The sequence below is a fragment of the Squalius cephalus genome (genome assembly GCF_949319135.1).
Source record: "Squalius cephalus genome assembly, chromosome: 1".
Taxonomy (NCBI): Eukaryota; Metazoa; Chordata; class Actinopteri; order Cypriniformes; family Leuciscidae; genus Squalius; species Squalius cephalus.
The window spans coordinates 26,598,655-26,626,222 of NC_137122.1; the positions used below are offsets into that span (position 1 = coordinate 26,598,655).

General features: G+C 38.9%; 2 protein-coding genes across 3 annotated transcripts in view; one reads left to right on the forward strand and one right to left on the reverse strand.

Moving 5' to 3' along the window:
• Positions 1-26,040, reverse strand: vasnb (vasorin b). 2 transcript variants are annotated; one of them, XM_079869434.1, is made up of 3 exons: positions 25,255-26,040; positions 16,411-16,458; positions 1-3,687 (listed from the first exon to the last, which is right to left on the reverse strand). In XM_079869434.1, exon 3 carries the CDS (start codon positions 3,655-3,657, stop codon positions 1,648-1,650), a length of 2,010 nt encoding a protein of 669 aa, XP_079725560.1. In that variant the 5' UTR covers positions 3,658-3,687; positions 16,411-16,458; positions 25,255-26,040; the 3' UTR covers positions 1-1,647. The 2 variants fall into 2 exon arrangements, with proteins under 2 accessions (XP_079725560.1, XP_079725561.1); XM_079869435.1 differs by lacking the exons at positions 16,411-16,458; positions 25,255-26,040 and adding an exon at positions 8,579-8,780.
• coro7 (coronin 7) overlaps positions 1-27,568 on the forward strand; it is a 148,141-nt gene that overhangs the window by 82,924 nt on the left and 37,649 nt on the right. The window lies entirely within an intron of this gene.

Here is a 27,568-nt window from a genome sequence, read left to right on the forward strand (position 1 = left end):
GCAGCTTTTTGAAAATACCATCATACATATACACACATCTCCATATAGACAAAAGAAAGGTATAAAAAAAGAGCTTCCCAAATTAAACAGGGAAAATTAGAGGCAGATCTTATCAAAAATATTCACAAATATTTTCAATACTTCATACTGCTGAGATTTTTTCCAGTTTGCATATTCCAACAACAACAGCAACAACAACAAAAAAATCGATTACAAATCCTTCTTCTTTTAAGCAGAAGGTTTCACAATTTAATTTTTTACATTTTTTATTTTATATATTTTTTTGGAAACATCATTTGACAGGTTGTAGAACAAGTGCTAAAATAGTAACACATTTCCTCACAGAGGTAAATCAGCACAGCTCCCCACTGTCTCCGTTTTGGCATTTTGCAGTAAACTTTACCTTTAAGAATCCACAGTATCTGTGGCTTAAATTTCAGAGTGATCAATGAGTGAGCAATGAGTGATCAATGAGTGATCAATAAGTGATCAATGACGGCCAGGACCTCAGTCATTTTTAGGTTGTTTCATGCTCTTTTGTTGTGTCTTGCACATGAATGGTAAGCTCTGGAGAGTTGTCAGTTGGAGTGTGTGTTTTTAGCTAATGCGAGCTAGCCAAAGAACACTGTAGTGTTTTTGAACATATTAATCTGTCAAAACGGTGTTGACTGCAAGTGACTGCTGAGCAAACTCTCTGCTGAGTTGCATGTAAATAGTGCAATGGCTAATTTGGCAAACTGACAGAATTTTTTGAATAGTGATATATGAAACAACACCTTTTTTGGTATATAAATAAATATTTTAAAAAGATCCCACCAATTTGTAGCTTTCAATAATATATTGCAAGACTTATTAGTTTTTACAACAGAACATAATGTATATTAATCTGCTTTTCAATCAGCCATTTCCATTTAACTTACGTTTTGTCTCTATTTCTGGGGGTAATAGGGAATAGGGGCTAAAATATAGAGGAGGGATTTAGTTTTAAGTCTGAATAGACTTTTAACTGCTTAGACTGTCTGCATTTCTAAACTAAAGCCTTTGGTGGCACAAGTACATTTTAATCTTCAAAGTTTTTAATCTGGTGTTTTGTCTGCTTTTAAAGTCACAAGATATGGGGGAAGAGCAGCCGCCTGGTAACAGTCACATATTTGTACAAAAACATGGTACAGATATAAAACAAAGAAACAATGCCTATCAGTTTGACAAAGCATCATAAGAGTCAGCCTTGTTACTTAAGAAGTTTATATTTTCAATATCTTCAATTGCCCACTCAAATGTAGGACTTACAGTTCACAGTTAGTGCAGCTCCTAAGAGTTGCACACAGGTGCTACACATCAATATTTCGCCAAAAATTTTTTCAGTCAGCCTTATGTCCATTTTACGACTGGCAGCCATATTAAAATTTTAAAAAATCTTTAGTTGTGATTGGCATGTAGAGTCTTTCCATTTTTCAGATGATAAAGGGCACTTAGGAGGATGTCATTTTGACAGAAATGTCCTCACAGGATTGCACCAGGAATCACCTAAATGCCACTGTCTCTTTACAAAAAAGCTGGTGGCTGTTCTTACTGTCCTCTGTGGTACCCTGTAAAGCAGTATAATTCATGCTTTAGCATGTAAGTAAGTCACAAACCTTGCAATTATCAGAAATACGAGGGTTTCAAACTGTTCATGTTGTTGTTCGCAGTACAGTGATCTTGCATGAGGGGCACCTCGTAGTCCAAGCCACCGTTCTGCGCGGTTGATGGACAGGATATAATCTCTTGCTTTTGGGGTAGTGCCCCATTGTCCATACCCTCCAGCTCCAGCTGTGACGGATCACATTCTAAGTCCAGGTGTCCCTTTGATTTCTTTTTGTGCATGTAGCAAGCTACCCCAACAGCCACCGCTATTAGGACGAGCAGAAGAAGGATGGCGACTGCAGGAATGATCATTGTAGTGAGCTTTGGGTCCTCCAGTCGTGCTCCAGTGGGAGTTAGCTGCTGACTGACCGTCTGGGCCTCTGTGCATACACGATCCAAGCCCCCATGTTCACCCAACGGACTGGCGCATACAGAATATGTAGAGTTTGGCTGAAGTCCACGCAGCGTGTACTCTGGATAAGAGGGTGGAACGTTGAGCTGCTTGGGACGTTTGTCCAGTCCAGAAAGGTTCTTGTAAGTTAACTTTACACCACGGATATGCGGGCGCATATCGATGTACCGGTGAAGGTCTAAGAGTATAGAGGAGCTAGTTACCATTGTTGCAGTTATTTCAGGTTCCATTATTGTAGGGAAGTCCTCATGGGGTGGTGGGTTTTTCTCATTTTGACAGTATGGCCCTGATGTTCCCGGTAGACAAATACATTCCAATTGTCCTTCGTTGTCCAGCCAACATGTTCCTCCATTTAGACAGATATTGGTTGGGCAGAAGGTTGATCTTAGGTCTGGGTCGATACTGGTACTAGGGGTGGGAGGTGGAGGGTCATTGTCGGTTTCCGTAGAGGGGTTATCACTAGGTTTGGCAGGGAGTACTGCATGTGTTGTACTTGGTAAACTGGTAACCGGAGCTGGCGGTACTGCAGTGGTCTTTACTGTCCGAGTCGTAACGATTGTAGTAATCGGACATCCGAATTCTCTGTGCCCCAGTCTCTCCAGCACCTTCCCAGAGTTAAAAGGAGGAAAGTGGCAGCGTGTCTCTTCCGTCCTACCCAAATGAATTCGCTTGTTTCGCAACCAACTAGGAAACCAAGCCAGATTGCAAAGGCAATTGAAAGGGTTTTCTGCGACAGCCAGTCTTTCTAGGTGAGGAAAGAGCTGGGATAAGGTCTCTGGTAACCCTTGCAAGCTTAGATTGCTGATATCCAGCTCTTGAAGCTCTGAAAGTTTCTCAAAGTCTTCCCATTTCATAGGTCCCATAGGATTCCCAGCCAAACTGAGACTAACCAAGCCCCTAGCTTCCCGCAAAACTCCTGGAAAGGTTGTTAACTGATTGTTGGAGATGTCGAGCTCATGAAGGTTCTTGAAGCTTCCTAAGAGCTCCTCGTTCAGACTGCTAAGCCCCAGCCCACCCAGTTTCAGTGACTCCAACTTGGGTGCCTGGAGGTCCTTTGGCCCTGGCGAGGGTATGCTGTTAAACCGTAAGTCTAGCAGAAGCAGATGGGGCATTTTCAGAGCAGGCATTGTTGTCAGTTTGTTTCCTTGCAGCTTGAGCTCCAGTAGCTGTTGTAGTCCATCAAAAGCAGCAGGATGTATGTACTCTATAAAGTTGCTGTAGAGATATAGCCTCTCCAGAAGTTCCAGTCCAGCAAAGCTGTCCTTGGATATGTGAACAATCTGGTTAGCCGACAGGTCCAGGTTGTGGAGAGAGGACAGGGGTTCAAATACGCGATCTGGCAGTTCGGTCAACTTGTTCTGACTTAGATCTAGCATCTCCAGGCTGCCCAACTCAACAAAAGCCTCTTGGGAAAGGGACTCAATGCCGTTCTTAAACACATAGAGATTCTTAGTCGTTGTGGGTACTTCGCTGGGCATTTTAGTGTCTTTGCGGCTAAAGCAGAATATGGAGTCTTGGTCTGCGCAGGTACAGTCCTTCGGACAGGTGTCGGCCAATACCGGGGATGACCAGAGTTGATAGAAGAGGAGGGGCAGCAGTAGAGGGAGGAAGAGCTTCATGTTGCTGCCTTCACATTCACCCCTTCAAGCCTGCAAGGCAACAAGAAAACCAAGTAAACATTTGCTCAATCAACTTCATATTGTATTTTTTGACTTTGAAACATTTAATTACAACAGTCTTGACATTTAAAATTTGTCAAAGTTTAGGGATGGCATGAATCAACAACTGAAACTCTAAAGTCGTTTGCAAACAGTTGAGTACTTGATAAAGTTACTCTTTTGTTTTGTATTGCCCCTCAGCAACTTCAAGGAATACTCCAATACATGCTGTGTTTTTTTTTATGAGGTCAGTCTTTTTATGTGGCTGAGTAAAAGGGTTGCTTTAGACCAAGTGCTTTCAAAGGGTGATCAAAGGCGAGATCTTGTTGTACTCAAACAATAGATTGTGGTAGTGATGTACAGTACATGCCTGCTGGACCCTTACGCTGGAATTCACGGTGATGTTTGTTGACCTTATTTTTCTTTGTTTATCAAATAAAACATTTTGAATTCCATATAGTTGACAACAAACATATGGTATCTCAAGGTATTTTATGAAGTACTCTTTCAGGAATGGTTGAATGTTATATAATAAGTGCCCTAATGAACATCGTCTAACCTGCTTTGTGCATCATTCCACCCACAAGTCATCTAATTGCAACTGTTTGATTAACATTTAATCACATCATCGTTTACAGCACACATACTGAATCATTGTTGCACATTAGCTCATAAGACTTTACTTGACTCTTTTTGGGAGTTTGTACACTTTTTGTCTTTCTACAAACATTCAGTCATTTCATATTCATTCATTTTATATTTAGATCCAGAGATGCACTAATTTACGTCAATAACAGTCAAGCCCACATTTTTTTGGACCTGAAGACCTGACCTTGAACACCAGACACAGATCTCATCAGATGAGCTCAGACACCTTTAGGGAGGAACGTGAGAGTCAGGGAGGAGAGCGAGAAAAAGAAAGATAAAGGGATATGAAGCTGGGAGACTGAAGTGAGCTGGGGAAACAGTTTATCATCTCCTGTGAGATCAGTCGCTGCAGTATCTGGCCTTGAAAGGAGGGGTGGAGACGTTTCGCTCTCCCTTACGATTTTCCTCCTTCTGTTTCTCTCCTGGACAGTGTGGGGGGTTTCTTGTTAGAAGTTCATGCTGAGGTGAAATTCTCTCACTCAGTTTTATTGGACAGTACAGAGAGATAGTAGGATCATTATGTTCCCTCCTGCTGCATTATTGAAGCATCACTCTCAATGCCCTGCTGGTGATCCCTGCACTGTTCGCCAGTTATTTAGGAAACGTCTCAGAATCTAGTTAGCTTTTTTGGATGTATTTTATTCTATGTTAGCTGATAGAAAGTTGTTAGTTTTGTTGTGAGGTCAATGTACGTTTCTAAAGATCTTTGTAATAACATCTGGATATTTTTTAAATGCATTCTTGTTGACAACGAGTGGAAGTCATATAGATATGCAGTGCTTCTATGAAGTGTCTTTATGTAAACTTTGTAGCCTGACACACCTCACAATACCAGTATGTACGTGTTAAGGAAACTGTTTTTCTTATGTCACGTCCATCACCAACACATTTGGTTTCCTATAAATAAATTTGGGACAGTCATCCTGAGAGAGAAAGAGAGAGATGATTTGCCTGTCGTTTGCCATTTTCTTCCCTCTATGTCTAAAAAGCAGTGGAGCAGGTTTAGACATTCCTGTTGCTCTGTCCCATTGACTTGCTGGCTGTGATGCAAGCGTCTGTCTTTAGACAGTGGGTTTAGTTGACGCTCTGTGCAAATAGAGCAGGGACTGCTGCCAAGCACACTCATATTTTTCTGAAACTAATCCTCTGCTTATTACGTGTGCTCTGTTTGGTCTGTCTGCCTTTTTTCCTATTTAATGAAACTTTTTCTCTGCACAAAAGCAAAAAAAAATGTGTCTGAAATGTCAGTACTTGGAAAGAAGATCACACAGGGTTCAAAAGGACATGAAAGAAAGTGCTTTGTTATGTTCGGGCGCTGATATCGATTCACTCGTATTGGCATTGCACTCTCTGACATGTTTTGACACCGTATACCTGTTGATCGTGTAATGAGCTTTAGCTGTGATCTATCTAGCTGGAATGATGTTGATCAACAAGATCTTACAACAAGGGTGGGTGAAAGAGTAACACGTGCACCGTTTCCTTCACCAGAAAGCTCTCGCTGGTCTCCATTCAGCGATGCGTAGCGCTTCACAGTCCGGGAGACCTGATTAGTTGTTTGACTAGAGGCAATGATGGAAAAAAACACGCTTCCAGATAACCTGATAACAGGTGGAACACTGTTATGGGCAGTTAATCATGAGGAGGGTCGTAGGTCACCGCCGTCCCATGGTGTTTGGCTCTCAGAGTACCGTGGGAATGTTGTGAAGTGAATTTGTGCGATATTGAGCTGCCATTTTTAGCTTGTGATCCATCCTGCATTGCTAAAGATATGAACAATACCTCAAATCAGAACGAGAAGAGATGTGCTATCCTCAGAGCTATTTCTCAGAGCTTAGAAATCTTGTAGACTTAAAAGAGCATATAAAGAAGTCTGAAGATTGAAGCACTACTAAAAGACGAAAGGCTGAGAGTGTGAGCGATGAAAATAAGGCGTAAAACAGGGAAAGACACAAAGAAAAGCCCTCCGAACATCAGGGTGGTGTTTTTAAACATGAAGGGAAAGTGGATATAAGATACAAGAAAGAAAAACCAAGAAGGAGGAAAGAAAGAGGCTTTCTGTGATAGATTTGCTGTCAGAGGGCAAAGTCCACTTCCGTCCCTCAGCCAGCAGAAAGCATTCAGACTGTGGCGTAGTGTTTCACAGCATCATCTGGCATGTGAAGAGAGACCTGCCGAACCTGATAGATGAATGAGGATGAAGTAAAACCTCAGTCCTCCCTTCCTGAACTTTAGGGAAGCCGAGCTTGATAGAAAGATCAGAAGGAAGTGTGTAGGGCTAGTGCACACATCCTAGGGGAAAGTACTCTGTCGGAGATATACCTTTTTTCAGTAGCATGACAGCAATATCTTAGCTTGACTGTACTTTATCAAGTAGAAGAGTCTGAGTGAAGGGAAGCATCTGGCGGAAAGATGAGGCTTGGTATGAAGATAAAGCTATTGCCTAAACATCGTTTTTAATTTTGGCCGGTGTTTATCCCACTCCGCATCATTTCAAACCATCACAAGAAACAATCTAGTCAGCCGACAGAGACGCACGGAGTGGGAGTTGAGTCTGATTTCATCCAGCTCACACAGATACTCCATCTTCCTCCTTCACTTCAGCGGCCTGCAACTTATCAAGCCGCAGATAAAAAACACCTCTCAGGGATTAACCTAAAGCTCTCAGATCTGCTCTGAGTGTCTCTTCAGTCAGACAGAACAGCTGACCTGTCACATCTATCACTTCAATAATAAATTTGCCATCAAACTTCAACATTATAACTACAACTAGTTAAAAAAATGCACATCCCTACTAATCACTGACTTTAAAGATCGGTAACATCTTTAAATGTTAATTTCAACCTTTACTAATTCCTTATTAAAATCAAAAGTATTTATTATTTACACCTGAGCTAACATGAACTTGTATTTTTATGTTAATAAGGATTGCTCAGTGTTAGTTAATGCATTAACCAATGGGAGCTTATTGTAAAGTGTTACCAAGATCCCTCAACATCTTTTTCAGTTCCCCTTTTCCGCCGTCAATGTGTCGTTCGACCAGCTGGTGCTTTGCATATCCCCACATGGGACTATTTAAAGAAATGTATTTGCCATTGAAAATGTGTTCATTTAAATAGAAAGCTGTTGATAAGGACGTTGTTGCTCAAGGCTTCTACCAGAAAAAAAAGCTGGGAAAGGAAAAGTCTTGTCTTTCCAGCATAATCTAAAAGCAAAGAAAAGAACTGCGAGAAAAGAAGAGAGAGGCAGGGAGAGAGGAATGGTCTGGTGGAGGTGGCAGATGCCAGGAGCCGAGAAAGGAAAATATATGATAAATATATCAAATATTATGAGTGCATATTGACAGTACTAAATAAAATTAATTTGGTTCTTAACTTTTAAAAAGTTACTAATAATATATATATATATATATATATATATATATATATATATATATATATATATATATATATAAAAATAAAATTATATATATATATATATATATATATATATATATATATATATATATATTTATTTATTTATTTATTTTTTTTTTTTTTTTTAACTGAGGCTGATAATGGTGTATCATGGAAGGTTATTGTACAAGATTTGAATATCAGCTACTGTATAGATATTTTTGGTAGTTTACAGTCAGTGAGCTCTTTCTAGACATCAGTCACTTCATTAACCCCTAACGCCCACATCACTGTCTCTGAGAGATGAAACATGAAGTCTTCCTGTTAACTGCCTCACCTGACCACAGCTGGACCCTGTTACCCACAATGCACCAGTACCATCCCTCAACCTGAGAGTGCACGGCCATAAAACACTGATTCGTGACAGCGGGGAGGGAAACGTACGCAATTCAATACCATTTTAAGGGCTTCCTCAAGTCGCAAAATCTTACCAAGGCACCGAACACATTTGCTCCCTAAATAATCCCACAGTGAGCCGTAAAAACTAGGGAGCATCGATGCTCACTATGTTTCCTTAATAGAAGTTCTGAAGCATGAAACTTATCATGTGAGTCAACTCACTACACGCGATAGATGTTTTTAAAAATACAAACCATTATTTTATTATATTTCACCTTAAACATACATTGCTAGACAGGTAATGAACATAATCTAGCTAACATTTATAATTTATTAACGGCTGAAATGTAGCACGTGTATGTAACAATCAAAGCATTCATCATAATGTACTTTAAATTACATTGACAAATAATGTCAGAAAAATAGCAGCTCATAAATACCAGTAGTGATGTTGTACAATGAGGACGTCATGTTACTGGAAATAGAGTCGTCAGTGTCCCAATATGTAGTGAGCCAGGGTCCTTTACTGTCCTTACCATTGCCCCGAATTCATGCGCACGATATACGGATTCATGACCTAGAGAGCTAGTGAGCTGACTGAGACGCACCCAAGATGAGTAGACCTTCATACAGAAGCATGTCAGTTTGAGCACACGCCACTTTTAACAGGTAAACAGTTTACAGGAAGTGTTTCAGTGTTATGTAATGCGACTATACCTGCTAAACTTGATGTTGTGTTTTTTTCCCTTTGTCAAGGAGTGTGTGTAGTCATTAAGAGTAGAGTGTATTGTGTTTTGAATAGGACAAAGAAAGAAAGACCACGATCAGTGACGGCCTTCATGTCAAGTTCACGAGGTCAAACACTCACTCGCGCTCTGATTCATGTGACCACAACAAAAAGAGACACATCAAAGCTAAAGGTAACGCTGAGTGCTGCTCTGATTCACGACTAGGACGGTTTTGTTTCCATACAAACGTCTGCACTCTACCTCGCTCTCTTTTTCTTGTTTTTGAGAGAAGAATAGCATTCTTTTGGTACAGGATTTACAGCGGTGACCTGGACAAGAGCATGTCACTGCCATTACTGTCTGTGGAAGACATAAAGGAAAGTCCTGAATGGAGCCGACTGAAGAAAAGCACAGCTTCCTACATAGTGTTGAGAGTTAAAGGAATAGTTCACCTAAAATAAGATTCATCATTCATGTTGTTCCTAAACTATTTCCCATACCATGAAAATTATACAATGAACATAAAGGTGGTCTATATGACTTTAGATGCTATATTTGGCTTCAGCAGACTTAGAATAATACATTTGCTAAAAATTAAGAAGTCCTTCAAAGTCACATATATTCAAATACAGTAAGATCTAATAATACATATAGTATTTTTCATTTATAAATGTAAATATTCTTAAATGTATGTTTAAATATATTTTTAACATTAAATATATTTTACATATATTCAAATACAGTAAGTTCTAATAATGAATGTAATATTAAATTAAATCTTACATTTAATAAAAATATTGAAACTTTTAATGAATAAACTAAATACATTTTAATTTAAAATAATTGTTTGTCTTATTTAAATACAGTATTATCTTATAATAAATATATAAAATATTAAAAAATTCTAAATGTTATATTCATACATTTAGTAAAAAATCTATATATCTATTAAAATTATATTTCGTCACATGTATTCAGATATTAACACATATACATTTAAAATGTTATTACATTAAATATTATTAAATTTAATCAATGCATTTGCCGAAGAGCATTAATTCTTGTGTGTCCTTTTATCACAATGCAGCAAGTTTGAATGCGCTGAAAAAAATGTGTGTGAGTAAATGATGACCACATTTTCATGTTTGGGTGAACCATTCCTTTTAAGATCCAGTCCAGCTATAATTAAATGGACAGGGACTATAACAACACATAAAGGATTCATTCTAGATGTTCATAAGTTTGTAATTGTTGCATATCCCCTTAACGTCTCCCTCAGCTTCGCTCATAGTGAATGCATTGAACACGATCCCCCAGATCTTTCATGGTGGTGCTGATAAACATCTTTGCCCACAACCTCAGCCTGACACACTCATTTAAGAAACAAAGAATCGACAGTGTTCACTTCGTTGCACATCTGCAGGATGCAGGAGGCTTGTCTGGGCTCTGTTTTGTCTGCAACTGGATCACATCAGGTCCTTTTTTTTTTGCGATGCCTCAGATATCAGAGAGAGGTTTCGCTGCAGGTACTCGCAGGTTTGTGTAACGGGCAGGTGCTTTCAGCCGGTTGTCGCCCTCGGGGTTGCATTGAAACCCAGCACTCCAGACGCGTGCCTGCGCAGACGTCGGGACACTGTGTGCTTCTCCAGGGACGAGCCGCGTGGGAGACCGGAAAGGACAGACTGCAGATGTGAGCAGTCCAAAAGGAAATGGATTTACAAGCGCTTGCTCTGAGGAATTATCTTTGCGTCTGCCACTGAGGCCAGATGTCAGGCTTCAAGCAAATATGCTCACTTGTTAGTTTACATTTGGCCCTGATGTCCTCCATCAGCACCGCTTGATCAATGATCTCAAAGCGCACCTTTATTACAGAGAGATTCTTCATTGGGATTAGCTCTCTGTGAAGGCATTGTAAATGTATGGAAGCCCATTTACAAAAAAAAAAAAAAAAAGTAATGCTTTGATAAATCACAATTATGATACATCTAAACTATGACAAAAGTTGAAAAATTGACTGATGATAAATGAGATAAAAAGTCAGAATTATGACATAAATCAAAAGTCAATTATGATATAAAGTTGAAAATTATGAGATAAAAGACAATTATCAGATAAGATTAAGAGAAGTCAATTATAACAAGTCAATCTTGATATAAAAAGTTATTAAATTATTAAAAGTTGTCAAATATTAGTCAAAATTATGAGATACGATTATGAGAAGTCATAATTAGGACATAAAAAGTCAAAATTATGAGATAAAAATAATTCTAAACTGTAATTATTCTTTACCGCATTTTACATTTTGACTTAAAATGTTGAAATTATGAGGTAATTATGACAAAAAGTCAATTATTACATTTTTTTTTTGTATTTTTAATGTTATAATTTCCAAAACATTACTATCTCATAATTTTGACTCTTTTTCATAATGATGACATAAGTTTACCAAGGCATGATTGTTTTTCTTATGTGGTAGAACTGGGTTTCCATAGTTATGAGATGTTAGCATGGTATATTATTCTTGATGAAGATTGTTAGAAGCCAGTTCGGAGTGTCTACACTGCCGATAATCTAAAATGAGATTTGAGATCATTTGATTTGTTCCACAGGTCTGCAAAGGTCATAAGTCACTCAGTGACAGATAAATACAGGACCTTACAGGTTTCCTCGGGTTACACAGGAACAATGGTGATCTGTGGCAGCCTTTGAAGTGCTCATAGCTAGCTAGCGAAGTTGGTCAATAATGTCATTTTTCTTTTCTTTTTTTAAAGACTGACAGCGGTTTGAAGTGCCAATAAGGCATTCATTACAATGAAATAGGGTGACGTGACCATGTGCAAACACTGAAAAAAGAGATTTTCTTAGTATTTTTGTCTTCTTTGTTTAAACATGCTTAAATCAAGATGCCTTTACTTGCAAAATGACAATACTAAGTCTTGTCAAGCTAGTAAGAACAAGCAACCAATAGTGTGATTAAACTTGGTGTTTGAAGCCAAAAATGAATGTTTTTCATCTCCTGTCGTTGTATGACTTTCTGTGGAACATAAAAGAAGATATTTGGAGTCCAAGAAATGTTTCAAAACATCTTCTGAAAGAAAGTAATGCTGGTTTGATGATTATGATGCCAGAAGGTTCAGTTGTAGGACGGTCAACTGTCCCTTTAAGAAGGCGCTGTGGTGTTGAACACCCAGTCTTGAGGTCTGAAATGAAGTGTTAATGTGTGTGAGGCCTCGCTGGACCAGAGAGGAAGTAGAGTAGCGTCCACAGCTGTGATGGCTTTAACACAGAGAGACAACGGCCAACTACAAATAATAATAATATGAAGGTTGCTGGGTTAAGAGAGGATGAACTTATGTAACCCAGTGTGTGTGTGTTGAATTTCACTGTACCTCTGTGACGTGCTTGTAACTCTAAACATTCGTTTGAAGTGACTCTACCTGTTCTGTCATTCAAACAAGCGTCTGCACGCTTCCTTTTTATTAATTGTTTTTTGATAGGAATCTTAAGCAAATAGCAGTTACTTGCAGCTTATGTGGGTTTTTTACACACGCAAATCAAACACAACCTTCAGCTCTTCGTCCTTAACATCGCTTACGCGAATCATTCGTGACGGACACCAAAAGTGGCCAGCAGGTAAACGCTACACATTCTTAGTTGTTTTACCAGTTTACACACTCAAACTCGCTTTGGGCCAGTCAGACTGGTAACCCAAAGTTTGCCGGATCGATCCTCAATACTGGCAGGAAATGTCCACGCTTTGCTGTGTGTGTGTGTGTTCACTAACTTGGACAGGTTAAATGCAGAGGACAAATTCTGAGTATGGGTTACCATACTTGGCCTTCAAATGTCACTTTATTCGCTTTATTATTGGTGCAGCAGGTCAAAATGCACATCTAAATCTCTCTTTGTCTAAATCTCTCTGATCAAATCTCTGATCAAAAGCCCATCATTTTGTATATTATAATAATAACAATAATTTGTTACATTTATATGGCGCTTTTCTGGGTACTCAAAGCGCTTTACATGGAAGGGGGAATCTCCTCAACCACCACCAATGTGCAGCATCCACCTGGATGATGCGACGGCAGCCATATTGGGCCAGAACGCCCACCACACACCAGCTTAATGGTGGAGAGGAGACAGTGATGAAGCCAATCAGTGTATGGGGATGATTAGGAGGCCATGATGGACAGAGGCCAAGGGGCAAATTTGGCCAGGATGCCGGGGTTACACCCCTACTCTTTTCCAAAGGACATCCTGGGATTCTTAATGACCACAGAGAGTCAGGACCTCGGTTTAACGTCTCATCCGAAGGACTGTGCTCGTTACAGTACAGTGTCCCAATCACTACACTGGGGTGTTAGGACCCACACAGACCACAGGGTGAGCGCCCCCTGCTGGACTCACTTAACACCTCTTCCAGCAGCAAACTGGTTTTACCAGGAGGTCTCCCATCCAGGTACTAACCAGGCTCAGCCCTGCTTAGCTTCAGCAGGCAACCAGTCTTAGGGCTACCGGGTGATATCACCAGCAGACAATTATGTTAGTTGCACATCAACACAACATTACGCTAACATGCAAGACTGAGCATCAAAGACCTGTCTGATAAGAAACATTTGAAACAAGTCGTTTATAAATCTGGAAGTGGAAATTGACTTGATGGCCGTTTTATAAATGTCACAGATGTCAGATATGAGCACACTTTTCATTCTCGTCATCACATGAGGGCTGACTGGTCTATTGACAGCCAAGAGTGCATCAGGACATGTAATTGTCTAGGAATGTCTTTATGTGTTGCTGATGACAGCATCTGGAAGGCTGCTTTCTTCCTCATTCCAGCCAACTGTGATATTTGGCCACGATAACCTGCTTGTGCAACTTGCTTCTTTTCCGTTGGTGATTTTTCGAGTCTGGTAGCCCTGGGGCCAATTTCCAGAACACATGAACGTCTTACACACACGGAAAAGATAAACATGACTTGCGGATCTGTCTATTGCCTCATGGGTTACAATAGGGCACATTGTTTGCTCAAAAGACCCTGCAGACAGCCGAGACGTGCAAGATAGACCAGTTACGGACTGTGGTTCCCATCCATGCGAGAACATCAGGCCTATCGACATGTTGCCACCCGCAACACTTTCTATTGCTCATCGTACACTCACAGAACGACTGTGGAGACCTGTGGATTGATACAGGTGAGGTTCTTTTTTCTTAAATCAAGATAAATTTACTTGAAAAGCAAAATGAGGCTGAAGATATCAAGGGCCAGATTTACTCACAGCTTGCGGCAGCGCAAACCCTCTGTTGGCGTTAAAAAACTGTTTAACCCTGTTTAGTAAATCTGAAATTTCTTAAACGTATCAAAATTAAGTGAGTTTTTGCTTAAAACAAGAAAAAAATATCTGCCAATGGGGTCAGAAAAAGAATTGTGTTTTCCCTTTTAAGTAAATATATTTTTCTGACCCCATTGGCAGATATTTGTTCACATTTTGAGCATAAAGTCACTTAATTTTGCTGCTCTTTTTTTCAAGTATGTATCTTGACTTAATAACGTTAAAATACTGAGGGAGAAAATATTTTTTTTTGCCGTGTGAGCCATAAAGCGCGAAGCTGCAAAGTGCTCTTCTTTCCCAATATCCTCAGACACGCTAACCAAGTGCTCTGGAATCATTCTGCCCTCCTTTAAACATTCAATTTGAGCAATCCCATGAGTCTCTTCATGTTCACCCATCCTTCAGCACACCAAGATCATCGGCCCTTGTTGTGCACAAGTGGCCGCTCGCCATGTGCCTAAAGGATGGATGGAAACCACATGCTCTCTATCCGTCGTATGTCACAAGCCCGCGTCTATTACAGTCTTGTGTTTGAGTGTAAACATCTGGACATACGGGTGTGTATGAAGGGTGTGTGTTCACGTGCATGGCTCTGTTGTGTGTTTTAAGGTTAGGTAAATCTTAGCATTGTGCTGTGAGTCAGGCTGCATAGGCTAAGTCTAATCGAACACCTTGGCTCTTCTCTTGCGCAACTTATCCAAACACTAACGCACACTGCAGTGTGTACACAGGAGGAACTGGATACAGAATGTCGGAGAGCACTCGCAGGCTCAGTGTAAAAAACAAATATGAGCAGGATGTCACTATGTGCAGGAGTATCGAGTAACGTCACTTCAGCTTTTATGCTGAAAGAGGTAGTGTTGACACAGATGCTTCTTCCAGAGAGGGACAGATGAGACAGATCGGAATTCCTTTAGTTGCAGGAATGTACATGAACGATTCAAAACTTTACTTTTTATTGTTGAGCCCTGTATTTTGTGTCTTGGTCAAGAGGGAGCAGAGGATATAAAGGAATGGGTGAGCTGAGGCCTGTGCCGGGCTGTTGGGACAGGCCATGACAGGGTGAGGGGAGTTATATAAACCCTTGTCCCACCTCGGGCAGGACAACACAATCTTCTAAAAGAGCTCAAGGCTTGAGTGCTATACATGCTGAGCCAGGCTACTTTACGAGACAGACTCACTTTATACACACACAACCACACAGGAGGCGGAGAGGGGTGATTATAACCAGATTTTTCTTTTCACATTTATATTTGCAGATACTCCAAATGAGTAATATTCAGTAATATATCACTATAAAACTAGTGTTACATTGCAAAAATGTAAAGAAAGGATTTGAAGGTAATGAAGTTAGCTAGATGTTAAAGCGTATACGCGAACAGTAGGTGTCTGTGACATAAAGATGTAGTTTTATGCCATTGTAATTTGCTTCAATATTGACACTGTCAACATTCTCAAAACTTAGGTTCTCTAAACATTTCCAGTAACTTTTCTAGAATGTTTGTTCAATGTCACTTGGTCTTTAATAACGTTCTCAAAACATTATTTATATATCCTTCGTTGAATGTTTTTTCTGTAGCGTTTAAGTGTGACGTTCATCAAATATTTTTTAAACGTTACTAACTACTTGTTTAAGAACATTTAAAGTGAACTATAATATTTGCAAAATGATCAAATGGAACATTCCTTTAATGTTTTCTCTGATGTTCATTCCGAAATAAAGGGTTATAAATAACTGTTCTTAGAATGTGTTTTTTGTTGGGCTCCTGCATACTCAAACTTTTGTACTTTTCATAACCAGCAAAGTATTTGCATTCAGCGCATAGTATAAGTATGCAAACTGAGAAGGAGCGCGAGAGCTGTAATTTTCCACTGAACCCATAGACCCTGATTGGCTGGTTCAGGTGTGTTCGATTAGATTTGGACCTGAACTTCAGCAGCACGGGTTCAAACTAAAGTTTACACAAACACACATTTACTCACTAGACAACTTTTCATTAAACTCTCGATCTAATTTCAGAGGGGGTTTATTGAGACGGGATGTTTTGTGGTTTTCTGCCTCGACTCAAGCCAAATGTGTGGGTTTGGAAGCTGCATGTGCCAGATCGCTTAAGCATCTCCTCAATTCTGGCTCTCGAGTTCGTCTCCCAAGCTCCTAAAAGTGTTTTCACATGTCATTTGCATTCAAGACAGGTAGATGTGCAGACTCACCAGGGTGTGTGAGACGGGGCGCTGGCTCTCCTTCTCTGTGTTCTGGCTCTGTAAGAGAAAGAGAAGGTCAAAGGTTCAGTAAGCGTCACACAGCTGTTTGTCCGACTTTAGGTCTGGGCTGGAATGCTTCAGGAAGTGTGTTTTGGGGGGATGAGAGGGTGCATGCACAGGCCTGTCTGCATGTTTGTGTCCCACAGATGAACAGTCACCTCCCTCTCTTTATTAGTGCCGTTCTACCAATGGGGTCAGAAAAATAATCTTGTTTTCTCTTTGAATTAAGTTTATTTTTCTGACTCCAATGGCAGATATTTGTTCTTGTTTGAAGTATAAACTCATTTATTTTTGATACTTTTTTCAGAAAACAAGACGTACCTAAAGTCAGTTACATCATAGTAATACATATTTTACTAGAAAACAAGACTGAGTAAGAAAATAATTTTTGCAGTGGATTGCTCAGAGATTTAAACATATTAATCTTCTAGTGCATGCTATGGACATGAACATCGCTTTGCATAAAAGCGTTTATTAAATGCTTTTATCCAAAGTGACTTCGGTGCTTTTTGCACATGAGAACCATGCAAATTACAAAGGAAGTAGTAAAAGAAAAAAAAAAGTGGATTTTTCATCTGCTTTATTGTCCACCAGGAAAAAATTAGAAGTCTGATTACCACATCTCTCCTCAACAACATACACACACACACATCATGTCTTTACATTTCCTTGTATGCATCTGCTAAATACATGAATGTAAATGTGATTAGGAGATTTTAGGTAATAAGCGGTCGAGCAGGAATACTGTGGCATTCTGCTGGTAAAAAGTGTTTGCAATGGAAAGAAAGCGAGCTGTGTTTAGAAGCGGAGAGTATAGAGGTGTTGAATGGAGTCGAGTGAAGCGTTGCAGGCTGTCCGGAGAGTTTATCTGACATGCACACACACACACACACACACACACACACTTAGGGCAGGAATGCAGGCTGACAGCTTGTCCCTGTCTTGCAGTATCGATTTAGATGTATTAGAATATGTGTATTCATTTTGTTTGTTAATTAATTTGCCGCTTCTGTCTTCAAGTTCAGTCGTCTCAGAAGCAGCTTCTGTTTATTTTACTCTCTGTGTTTGGATTCACTTAACTTCACTTTGGTTACAAAATTGTCCCCAAAAGTGAGCTAAATCTAACAAAGATCCAGGTATACCCACAAATGTAAAATGGCTGAATCATATACAGTATATGCATACAATAGATTGATCAATTTAATGTTTTCTTGCTGAATAAAAGTATTAATTTCTTTCAAAAAAAAAAACATTCTCCCTTTACTGTGGTTTTGTCGTTATATTAGGGGACTTTACTGTCTGACTTGCATCTTTTGTAAATATGACACTTAAAGTCGTGTGATGTTTGAAAGGTTGGGTAAATGTATGACTTTCATCGAGCAGCCACACGATACATTCTTTTGCATGAAGATATCTGAGTAGATTCAGTGTAAACACCGTTCAAATACAAGTGAGATGAACACACACAACCTGGTCATCACACAATGTGGCCTGAGGCAGATGATGAGGAAAACTGTGGTGCTGAACAGGTTGTGTGTGCGTGAGCGCGCGCGTTTGCGTGCGTGTGTGTGTGTTTTGGACGTGGTTTGATCAGATAACACACCACCTGTGCACGATACAACATCAGAAAATCACTGCTCTCCTCTTTCCATGTCAGTCAGAGAAGCGTTTTCAGCTTCTAAGTAATTATTAGACTTACGTTGTATTCTTTGAAGTATCTTGAAATAACATGGAAGTATGAATCTCACAAAACCTGTCTGGGTCATATTTCACCCCTAAATATAAAAATGGCTACTGTGATACAAAAACAAGAATATATTATTATTTAAATTATAAAATATTCATAAATATATAGTGATAGTATGTGTTGAACAAATGAAGAAAGGTGCTGAATTGGCATAAAACATTTTTGTAAAATAATGAAAAATTGTATTCTTTTCTTTGAATTTTGGAGTGAAATATGACCTGGACTTTTTTTTTTTTTTTTTTTTAAATGAGATTCAACCATAATATATTAATATGGTAATCAATCTCTAGTATGGATGGTATATATGAAAATATCAAAGTGTTCATAATTCATGAAATCATTCTCTACCTAAAATATTTTTTTGAAACCGTAAATAAAACAAAGATTATTGAAGCATGTTTTACAAGAAAGTACAGTGACACATTACTTAATTATGCCTTGTAATGCATTGTATGATCTTGTGAATAATCAGTTACACCTTTAGAAAGAATAATGCATTAAAACACATAACAAACAACCAATTTCAGATGCAATAATAATTCGGCAAATATTATAATGCATTTTTTTTTTTTTTATTAAAATCTTTTGGTTAGTCTTTCTACTTCAAAATTTCTTAATTTTCTCAATTTTAATTTAGTGTTTTGCCTGCCGATTCTTCGTAATTTTTTATAACCTTTACTAGCGATTTCTTAGTAAAAAAACTTTTGTTTTCTTCCCTGTATGATTGTGTTATTTGAGTCTAAAGTTTCATTATGAATGTTACAGCTATTTAAGAGCAGTGATTCACCGTGGTATTTGGTTAAGTAGGAATGTTCTTTGAGGATTATTAACACACAGACACGGGGTGATTCAGTCGGCAGCACCTTGAGTATTAAATATGAGTCGCTCCGCACTTCTGCAACACCTGAAACTGGATATTTGCTCAAAGTATGACTGACTCAACACCAAAATACACCTCTGAGACACTGAGCTACACGCGTCAGGCACACTCGCTCTTCAGCGCCTTAACTAGGTCATGTGCTGTGACAGCGTTCAGTGTCCGTGTTTCTCACTATATGCTCAGCGGTATCTGTCAGGGACTCGCTGTAGTTTGTACTGAGAAGCAGTCGTTCTAGTTTTGGGTGGTTCTGTTGTGGCCTGAAGTCTGCTGATAAGGCCAAATTACAGATGTCAACAGCCTATGTTTACATGCCACATTAATTGAAAGAAAGATAGTGCTGGGTGGTATCAGATAGTAATCCTGTAGGAATCTCTTTAATATCTCCATTGTTTCTCCCAGACAGCAATGCGAGTAAATGCAGACTTCCACAGTATTTATGATATCTCCAGAGATAAAGACCCTAACATGAGTGAGAGTTGAGGCTCAGATTTGCCAAGATAACAAAGTCTGCAATCAAAATCTCAATATGAACTCAAACATTTCTCACCAAAATGATCCGAACTGCTGTCCGCATTAATTGTACAGCCCTGTTATCTTACTGTATGGCAACAACTGCCTCAAATAATTTCTATTAAATAACATAGCTGTGTAAATGCACTGTAAAAAAAGTTGCGGCCTTACATTTTTATGTACAATCAACTTGGATGTTTAAGTAATTTCAACTTAAATTACATTAAACTGACTTTAAAAATTAGTTGAATCTTGTTTTCTGATGAGTTAAAGCACTGTAAAAACATGTTTTCGTAACTTATTGATCGTATAATTGTTTTACAGTGTATACTATGTCTATACTATTTCTATGTGTGTGTGTGTGTGTGTGTGTGTGCCTATAAAATTATGCCTGTGAACTTTGATCAATGACGTTTCCATCTTCGAACGATTACGATTTACCATATTCATGTATCTGCATTCCTTAGAATGATGCAAAAAACATGCTAATGCAGTGGCGCTTCACTGCAAGTGTTATGACTATATAGCTGTGCTATCAACGTTTTTGAAGCTCTCTCAATCTTCTAAATGCAAACTATTTTGCAAACACACACACAGATACACATTGACCGTGTCACTCGTGTGGGCTGAAAGCAGATACAAGTGCCGTTAACCTCTACTGAAATAGCTGCCGAGGAAACGTCACATGACGAGACACACGTCAGCGATACGCCGGGGGACGTGTGTGTGTGTGTGTGTGTGTGTGTGTACTGTAGGGGGACTAGCAGGATAAAACCCACAGTACCGGGTTTGTGTGTGTGTGCAAGCAAAGTTCACTGACACATTCCACATCTTCACCCTCAGGCTCAAACAAACAGTGACCCACACACATCATCTTCAAGACCGGCCGGATCTAAACATTTAAACAAGAACATCTTAAACTAACACTTATTCTGCACTTATCAGATTCTGGGTGAAGTCAAATAAGTGAATGTGTTTATCGGGACGCTGTGTTTGAATTCGCATTAGCCATTAATACCGGTCGGTGGAGTATTTGACCTGGCGTAGAGTTCAGGGCCGCGGTCTGCGTCTTCGGTTCAAGGCTCATTTCCTAATTACAGTTCAGTCAGGAGGTAATTACAGCCTTAGATTAAAGTCATTTTCTTTTTTTCACTGCCTGGCGAAAATGCGGCAATTTGCGGCGGCCTGCGCGGATGTGCTCCTTCGCCTCCTGAGGGGAAATAGCTTGGTGGACAAACCAGCATTTTTCTGATTTTTGCCATATATGTAGCGGACCAAATCAGCTCTAGAGAGAGCTACATAGGAAAATCTAGCCTGGCTGGGAGCGTTTGATAAACGGCTGTGTTTAAGTTATTTGGGGTTTGAGCTACAGCTGAGAGGCCTGAAACCATTGCATGTGTGTGTACTTATAGCGAGGTTTGATGTGGCTCTTCAGAACGCATCATTTGGCTTCATCCATCAAGGTCTTCTTCAGTTTGGTTTGGCAGCGACGACGGGTGACTCGGGCTACACACACACACACTGCTTGGTCAGCATGTCGCTCTTTGAAGCCTGAGGTTTAATTTAAGAGTGCTAAAGCCACCTGGAAGATCCTGAACACTCCTGTTTTCCTATCAAACATGCTAGTTTGTATGCATGTAATTAGAGTTGAGGTTTGTCCTGACCCTTTCTGGTGGGCTTTTGCTATTTTCCCTTGCATTCTTTCACAAGTGTTGCTTTTTCTGCCCTGTCGACTCCGTCAAGCCGCCCGCTGTTTGACTAACCCCCGTCTCTCAGTCCTCTTTACGCCCCTTCACCCCCTCCCCTGCCTTCACCTCCAGCCTGACTTTTAACCTCTTAATCCTGCATTGTGAAGGACAGGCCAGCAGAGAACGCGCTGCTAATTGGTGTAGAAGGGAACCAAAATCAGCAGGACCCCACAAATCTGATCATGTGGCAACAAGAGCATGGAAACACCCTTCATATGTTGTCCTGTGCCATTTCAAGAATGCATAATAAATAAATGGGTTTTTCAATTTGATTTTATTTTTAATTAAATTTTATTTTATGTTAGAGTCTTTTGTTGTAAAAATTCTTTTAGAATCTTTACTGTAGAATTATTTAGAATTTTTTATTGTAGAATTTAAGAAACTTTTATTGAAGAATCTTTTTTGTTGACTCTGTTGTAGAATATTTTAGTATCTTTTTTGTTGAATATTTTAGAATCTTTTAGAATCTTCAATTGTAGAATCTTTTAGAATATTTTATTGTAGAATGTTTTTTGAAGAGTCTTTTGTTGTAAAATATTTTAGAATCTTTTAATGTACAATCTGTAAGAAACTTTTACTGTTGCATCTTTTAGAATCTTTTTTGTAGTCTTTTGTTGTAGAATCTCTCAGAATCTTTTACTGTAGAATCTTTTACAATCTATTCTTATAGAATATTTATGAATTTTTCAAGTATATAGTCTCAGTGCTACCCAGCAAGACAAATTAAACAAGTGCTTTAAGTAGATTTTTTATTTATTAAAATCATGCATGCAAAATTTGCTGCTAGGGTCTTGTGGGTCGTTGCCAGGCAGTTGCTAGTGTGTTGCTATGGTGTTGCCAGGGTGTTTGCTGTAGGTGGTTACTTACTAGTCCAAATCCAACTAGTAGTCTCTATGAAAATCTGATCCCTAGATATGGCCCTAAACCTGATTACTTAAAAGTAAAGTACCAGCACACAATATAACGGCATGATTTGAGGAATCATTAGTGTCAGTGGCAAAAAAAGTTCTTTATATGGAAAGACAGACAGAAGAATAGAGTCCTCTGTCATGCCGCGTTTACGAAACACAGAGACACAAGGAGGTGGTCTTCAAGATAGCTTTTAGATGTCCGTGTTTGCCTTGGCAGAGTCCTGTGTGTGTGTGCGTGTGTGTGTTTATCAGAAAAGCCATGGTTCTGTTGTGCGCTGTGAGTGATTTTGTTTGGACAGAACGGTAGGGAAATACCATAGGGATGTTATTTTGACACTGTGAGGAAAGCTGGCACGAGGAGCTTGATCTGCCACATGCACAACCTCAGACTCACATTCTGATGATTCCAACACATGAGGTTATTATTTTACATTATTACATCATTGAAGGCTAAATTAAAGTTTTATTTACAAGAAGTAGAGTTCAGGTTTTGATGATGACAGAATTTTCATTTGATTTTTTCAGAATGTTCAATGAATAAAGGTTCTTTATTGGCATTGATGGTTCCATGAAGAACCTTAAACATCAATGGAACCTTTCTAATACACAAAAGTTCTTTATAGTGGAAAAAGGTTCTTTAGTAGATTCTTCCCACTAAGAAAAAAGGGTTCTTTTAAGAACTTTTCCATGAATGGTTCTTTGGTGGACCCAAAATGGTTCTTTAATGGCATCGTTGCAACAAAGACCCCTTTTGAATCCATTATGTTCAACAGTGTACCCCATTTATTTTCATGACACCATAAGCCAGTGTATAATAAACTTGTAAAATGAATTGACAGGGTGCTTTAAAGTTCTACTCTGCTCACAGCTCCTTAATTAAGTCTCTCAGACAGGAATATTTGCTTTTCCCTCAAGTTTCATCCTTCCTCATATCCTGTGCACCATGTTCTCTCACCTTCCGTTTTGTCTTCTCAACGTCTACACAAACTCCTCTCTTTGACATTTACAAGTGCCAAGGAATTTAGGAAGCCACTTGAAAATATGAAACCGCACACAGGAAGGTATTCTGATTCCAATTAAGAGTCTGATTCTTATTAGCCTAAACAGTTTCACTTAGGAATTAAGATATATTATGTGTTGGAAGTCCGTAATGTCAGCTAGAATCAAATCAAAACCTCACATTTTATGCTAGAAAAGCAAAGCAAAGTGTCCAAAGAGTCCAGCCTGGTGCTCAAACAAACACTCCTCTATGATGAACTTCATTGAATGGGGCTTTTCTGTTGTGTTTTTATTGCTTCTAAGTATAGTGTTGGGCTTCCCTCTAAACTTAATTAAACGCAATTAAACACTAAACGACGGCAAGGCTGATTATCACATGTTTGAATAACGCCTGCCTTCCATATCGGCTTTGCTATCGTAAACTAGCGCTGGAATCTGCAATTACTCTGGCAGAGATAGATATACAGAATCACATGAGTTTTACATTTCCTTCATTCTCCTAATGGAAAGATCACTGACTTTTGGTCATAATTTTTTTTTTTTATGACAGTAATATGTCAAGATTTGGTCACTTTTTGTTCCGAAAAGGTGTTTAAAGCTCTGTGCAACATTATTCTTCAGAAATAAAGAGATTTATGCGGAAGAACCCCATTAACATCTGGATATGTTTGACATAAGTGAACGATTTATGCGTGTATTGTTTGTCTTACTTTTTATTTATAACCTAAATGCACTACTTGTGACATGTGCTTAGAAGAGCATCTGTCAAGCTGTCCCTGTGAACGCTGTTTCTGCCCTCAGTTCTGTATTGTATTATTTTTTTATCACATAATTTATTATATGACATTTTTATGACCCAGAAAAGATAGTTGATCGCTTCCTCCCTCTCTTGGACTGATCATCGACAATGCACCGCGTAAGAATTACAAACACGAGATAAAGTGGGTAAAACCAGCAATAATAGCATTTAATCTCCTTTACGCCCGTGACTGAACAGATTTGTGTTTGAGCCGCAGCACTACCTTTGAACTCCCGTTGAGCGGACAAAATTAAACCTGTTTGTGGCCATTTGTTTGCTGAACTTTTAGACTGCCAGAGTTTGATGTTGGACGAGCTCCTAAATTAAAAGCAAACTGCACCAAAATATGCTTTCTCGGAGAAAAATAGAAGCCGGCGTGGTCCAGACCCAATGCTTTTGTCCTGCTGTGGTCAAGCACTTGAAGTTACCAGTGTTTGCATTGGTTGTTCAGAGCTTTTCATTTGTTCCACAATGATTATATAGCATCTAAAAGTGTGTGTATTTGTATACAAGAAAATAAAGGTTCTAATTTGCACTAAACATGTTTTTTTTTTAGCTTGATTCCTTAGAAGAAACTTTTTAAGTTCTAAAGAGAGCTTTTTTAGTTCTTAAGAAAACTCTTTAAAGAACCCAGAAACCAAAGCACTGGCCTGCTTAAGAACCTTAATGTGTTCATCTCCATATACCAACTTAAAACATAAGAACCAGTGGAAAGCTTTATTTTTTAATAGTGCTTGAAAACAGACTTGCACAGCTTTGATCTGGATTGTTGTTCTCATGTTTGTGCAAGACGCTTTGAGTTACACATGCACGAGCATAAACACTTCAAGTGCACTGGTGCACAAGCATCAAACCTTTTGAAACGCTCTGAACCTATCAATGTTTGTAAAACCATGAATGGACGACCAAAGTTTCAGAACAACTTTGAAACTTCATTGCTGCACATTTCTCTAGAGATAGAGAGCGACTTGCGTATAAAAAGCAATATTGCTCATTTGTCTGCTAAATTAATAAATGGATTTTAAAGATCAGCTATAATACATATGGGTAGCTCATACACTTACTTAAGCATGAATTTGTGGGTACTCTCACAATAATACACGACAAAACTGTCAAATCCACATGTGTTATGTGTTAGAAACAAACACAAGCGTTAATTCTCGCCGTTTTCCACTTTTTAAACTTTGCGTTTCACTCACCAGCTCGAGCGCATCAGCGGCGCATTGGAGGTAAAGGCACCGAGCGCGTTCCGTCAGTCCTGCATTTATGTATCCAATAACTCGCGTTTCTTTTCACATAAAGTACGTCTCATATAGAGTTGATATGTAAGGGTTTTGAGAGAGAGTCCGTTTATAAAGTTTGTCCGTTTGTAAAGGCGCACTGTCGAGTCCAAGTGTCTGTGGTGAAACTCCGGTGTGTGAGCTGTGCTCGCCTCGCGCTTTAACTTCACTCTGGGAGGAGCGGCGGGAGCGCGCGTGTGTGAGGTTTACTCACTGGAGAGCATCAAATGAGGCGACGCTTATGGACGCGCTCCCGATCATTTTTTTTTTTTTTTTTTTTTTGCATTTCAACTCGCCGGACCGGTATGTGTAGACACGCGCTGACATTTGTGCATTTGCATACGCTTTACTTACATCACTGTAGTGTTTGGTGTGTAACAATAATATTTTTAAAGCTTTTAAACTATAGCAGCCTACTATACTGTACTGTATTGTAGCCTACTACTATTGTTTTTAGATGTATTTACACACTGAAAAAAAAAAAAGTTGCTGCATTAAATATGTAAGTTTAATCAACTTGTTTATTCAACTTGTGGATGTTTAAGTCATTTCAACTTAAATTACATTAAACTGGCGTAAAAAACTAATTGAATCTTGTTTAACTTATAATTAAATTGCTAAAGTAGATGATCGTGAAAACTTTATAACATTTTTTTTACCAGAAATATTATCTAAAAAAAAGTGTTTTGTTTATTATCAAAATAAGCCTATAAAAAAAAGAAAATTTGGAAAAGTCTATTTATTTATTTACTTAAATAGTAGTTTTTGGCTCTTAGTAGAATCAACAAATATGTCTGTGATACTTGTGCATGGACTTAAATAAGCTTGTTGAAGTTCTGCAATCTCCATTATAGTTAGTGCATCGTGTGTTATGAACCCGAAACCACAGAAAGCTGCTCTCAAGACATGCTGAAATCTTCACTCGCAGCTCTTGATGGTCCAGTAACTGAACTATAAACCCACAGCTGCTGTGTGTTTGCAAACAGTTTACAATAGTAACGGTAACTGTATTGAGACCTGTGTTATAGCGACGAGGCCGTCGTCTTGTTCCCTGTATTTTGTAAAGTAGCCTACAGATATTCCATGTGGTCGTCATTTATTTGAACATAAGTTACATGCATAATGATAAAATGTATGCCAACGTTGTCAACTTCCTAGAAATTTGTCAGCCATACAGTATATATCCTTTCTATAATGTATTTCTATATGAAGCGCACATGCAGACAGCGCATCTGTAACACATTACATTGAACTGCAGGGACATATAAACGATTTCATGCGTGTTTAGCTCAGATCTGATGCACAGATGATGCCGAAGCTCAACTGTGTGTGTGTTCGCACAAAATAAATTCTCCTCATGCACTTCTTCAGGAGAACAGAGCGTCTCTCTCTGGCTGTTTGGAATAGCATATTCTGCTCATTTCATACAGTAGTGTAGTGTGCACAGTCAGCCCCTCTTTGAATTAAACACACTAGTATGTGATGACAATAGCATAGCCTACTCCGTTTTGAAATGTTTATCATTTCAAACAGAAGGCCTATGTATACTGTGCGTTAAGCAGAACATATGATCTGATGTTGTCGATGATGGATCTGCCATCCTGTTTAAGGCATGTTTAGGCCGTGAGCGCCCCGATGAAAGCTGTTTGGTTTTTTGATGCTGTAAATCTCATAAGATCAGAGGAAGTTTAGACTGTATGGACAGGCTGTTGATGGTATCGAAGGATTCAGGATGTGACAGGTGTCAGTGGGACAGAAAAACACTTCATGTGTTTATCATAAGTGTGTGTGTGTGTCACTTCGAAACACTTGTCAGTCTAAAATAAACACTGGTCTTTTCTCCCTCCCGCACCAGTGCTTTAATGCTACAGTTCTTCACCACACATCATTCTTCTCTTTTGTACTGCGTTTCCACCTCAGGTTAAATTTTACTGTGCATGATAGGCATGACAAATATTTTTTGGCATGTCAGGCATTTGTATTACCAAATCATTTGCATATAAAAAATACCAACAAAACAATGCAAAACAACATACTGTATGCAAATAACTATTTTTTTCTTTTCCTTTTCTTTTCTTTTTCTCCGCTTTGCTTTGCTTTTTTAAATTCCCCTTATTCCCCCCCCCCCCCCATTTAACATTAACATTGTTATTTATATATATATATAACATTTCTTGGTGAAATTTGTTGATCAAAACAACATGCAAAATAAAATCTGATACCAATTTTTTTT

What these genes read in the sequence shown, in the direction of transcription:
- vasnb (XM_079869434.1), bottom strand. Translation starts at nt 3,657, where the DNA reads ATGAAGCTCTTCCTCCCTCTACTGCTGCCCCTCCTCTTCTATCAACTC.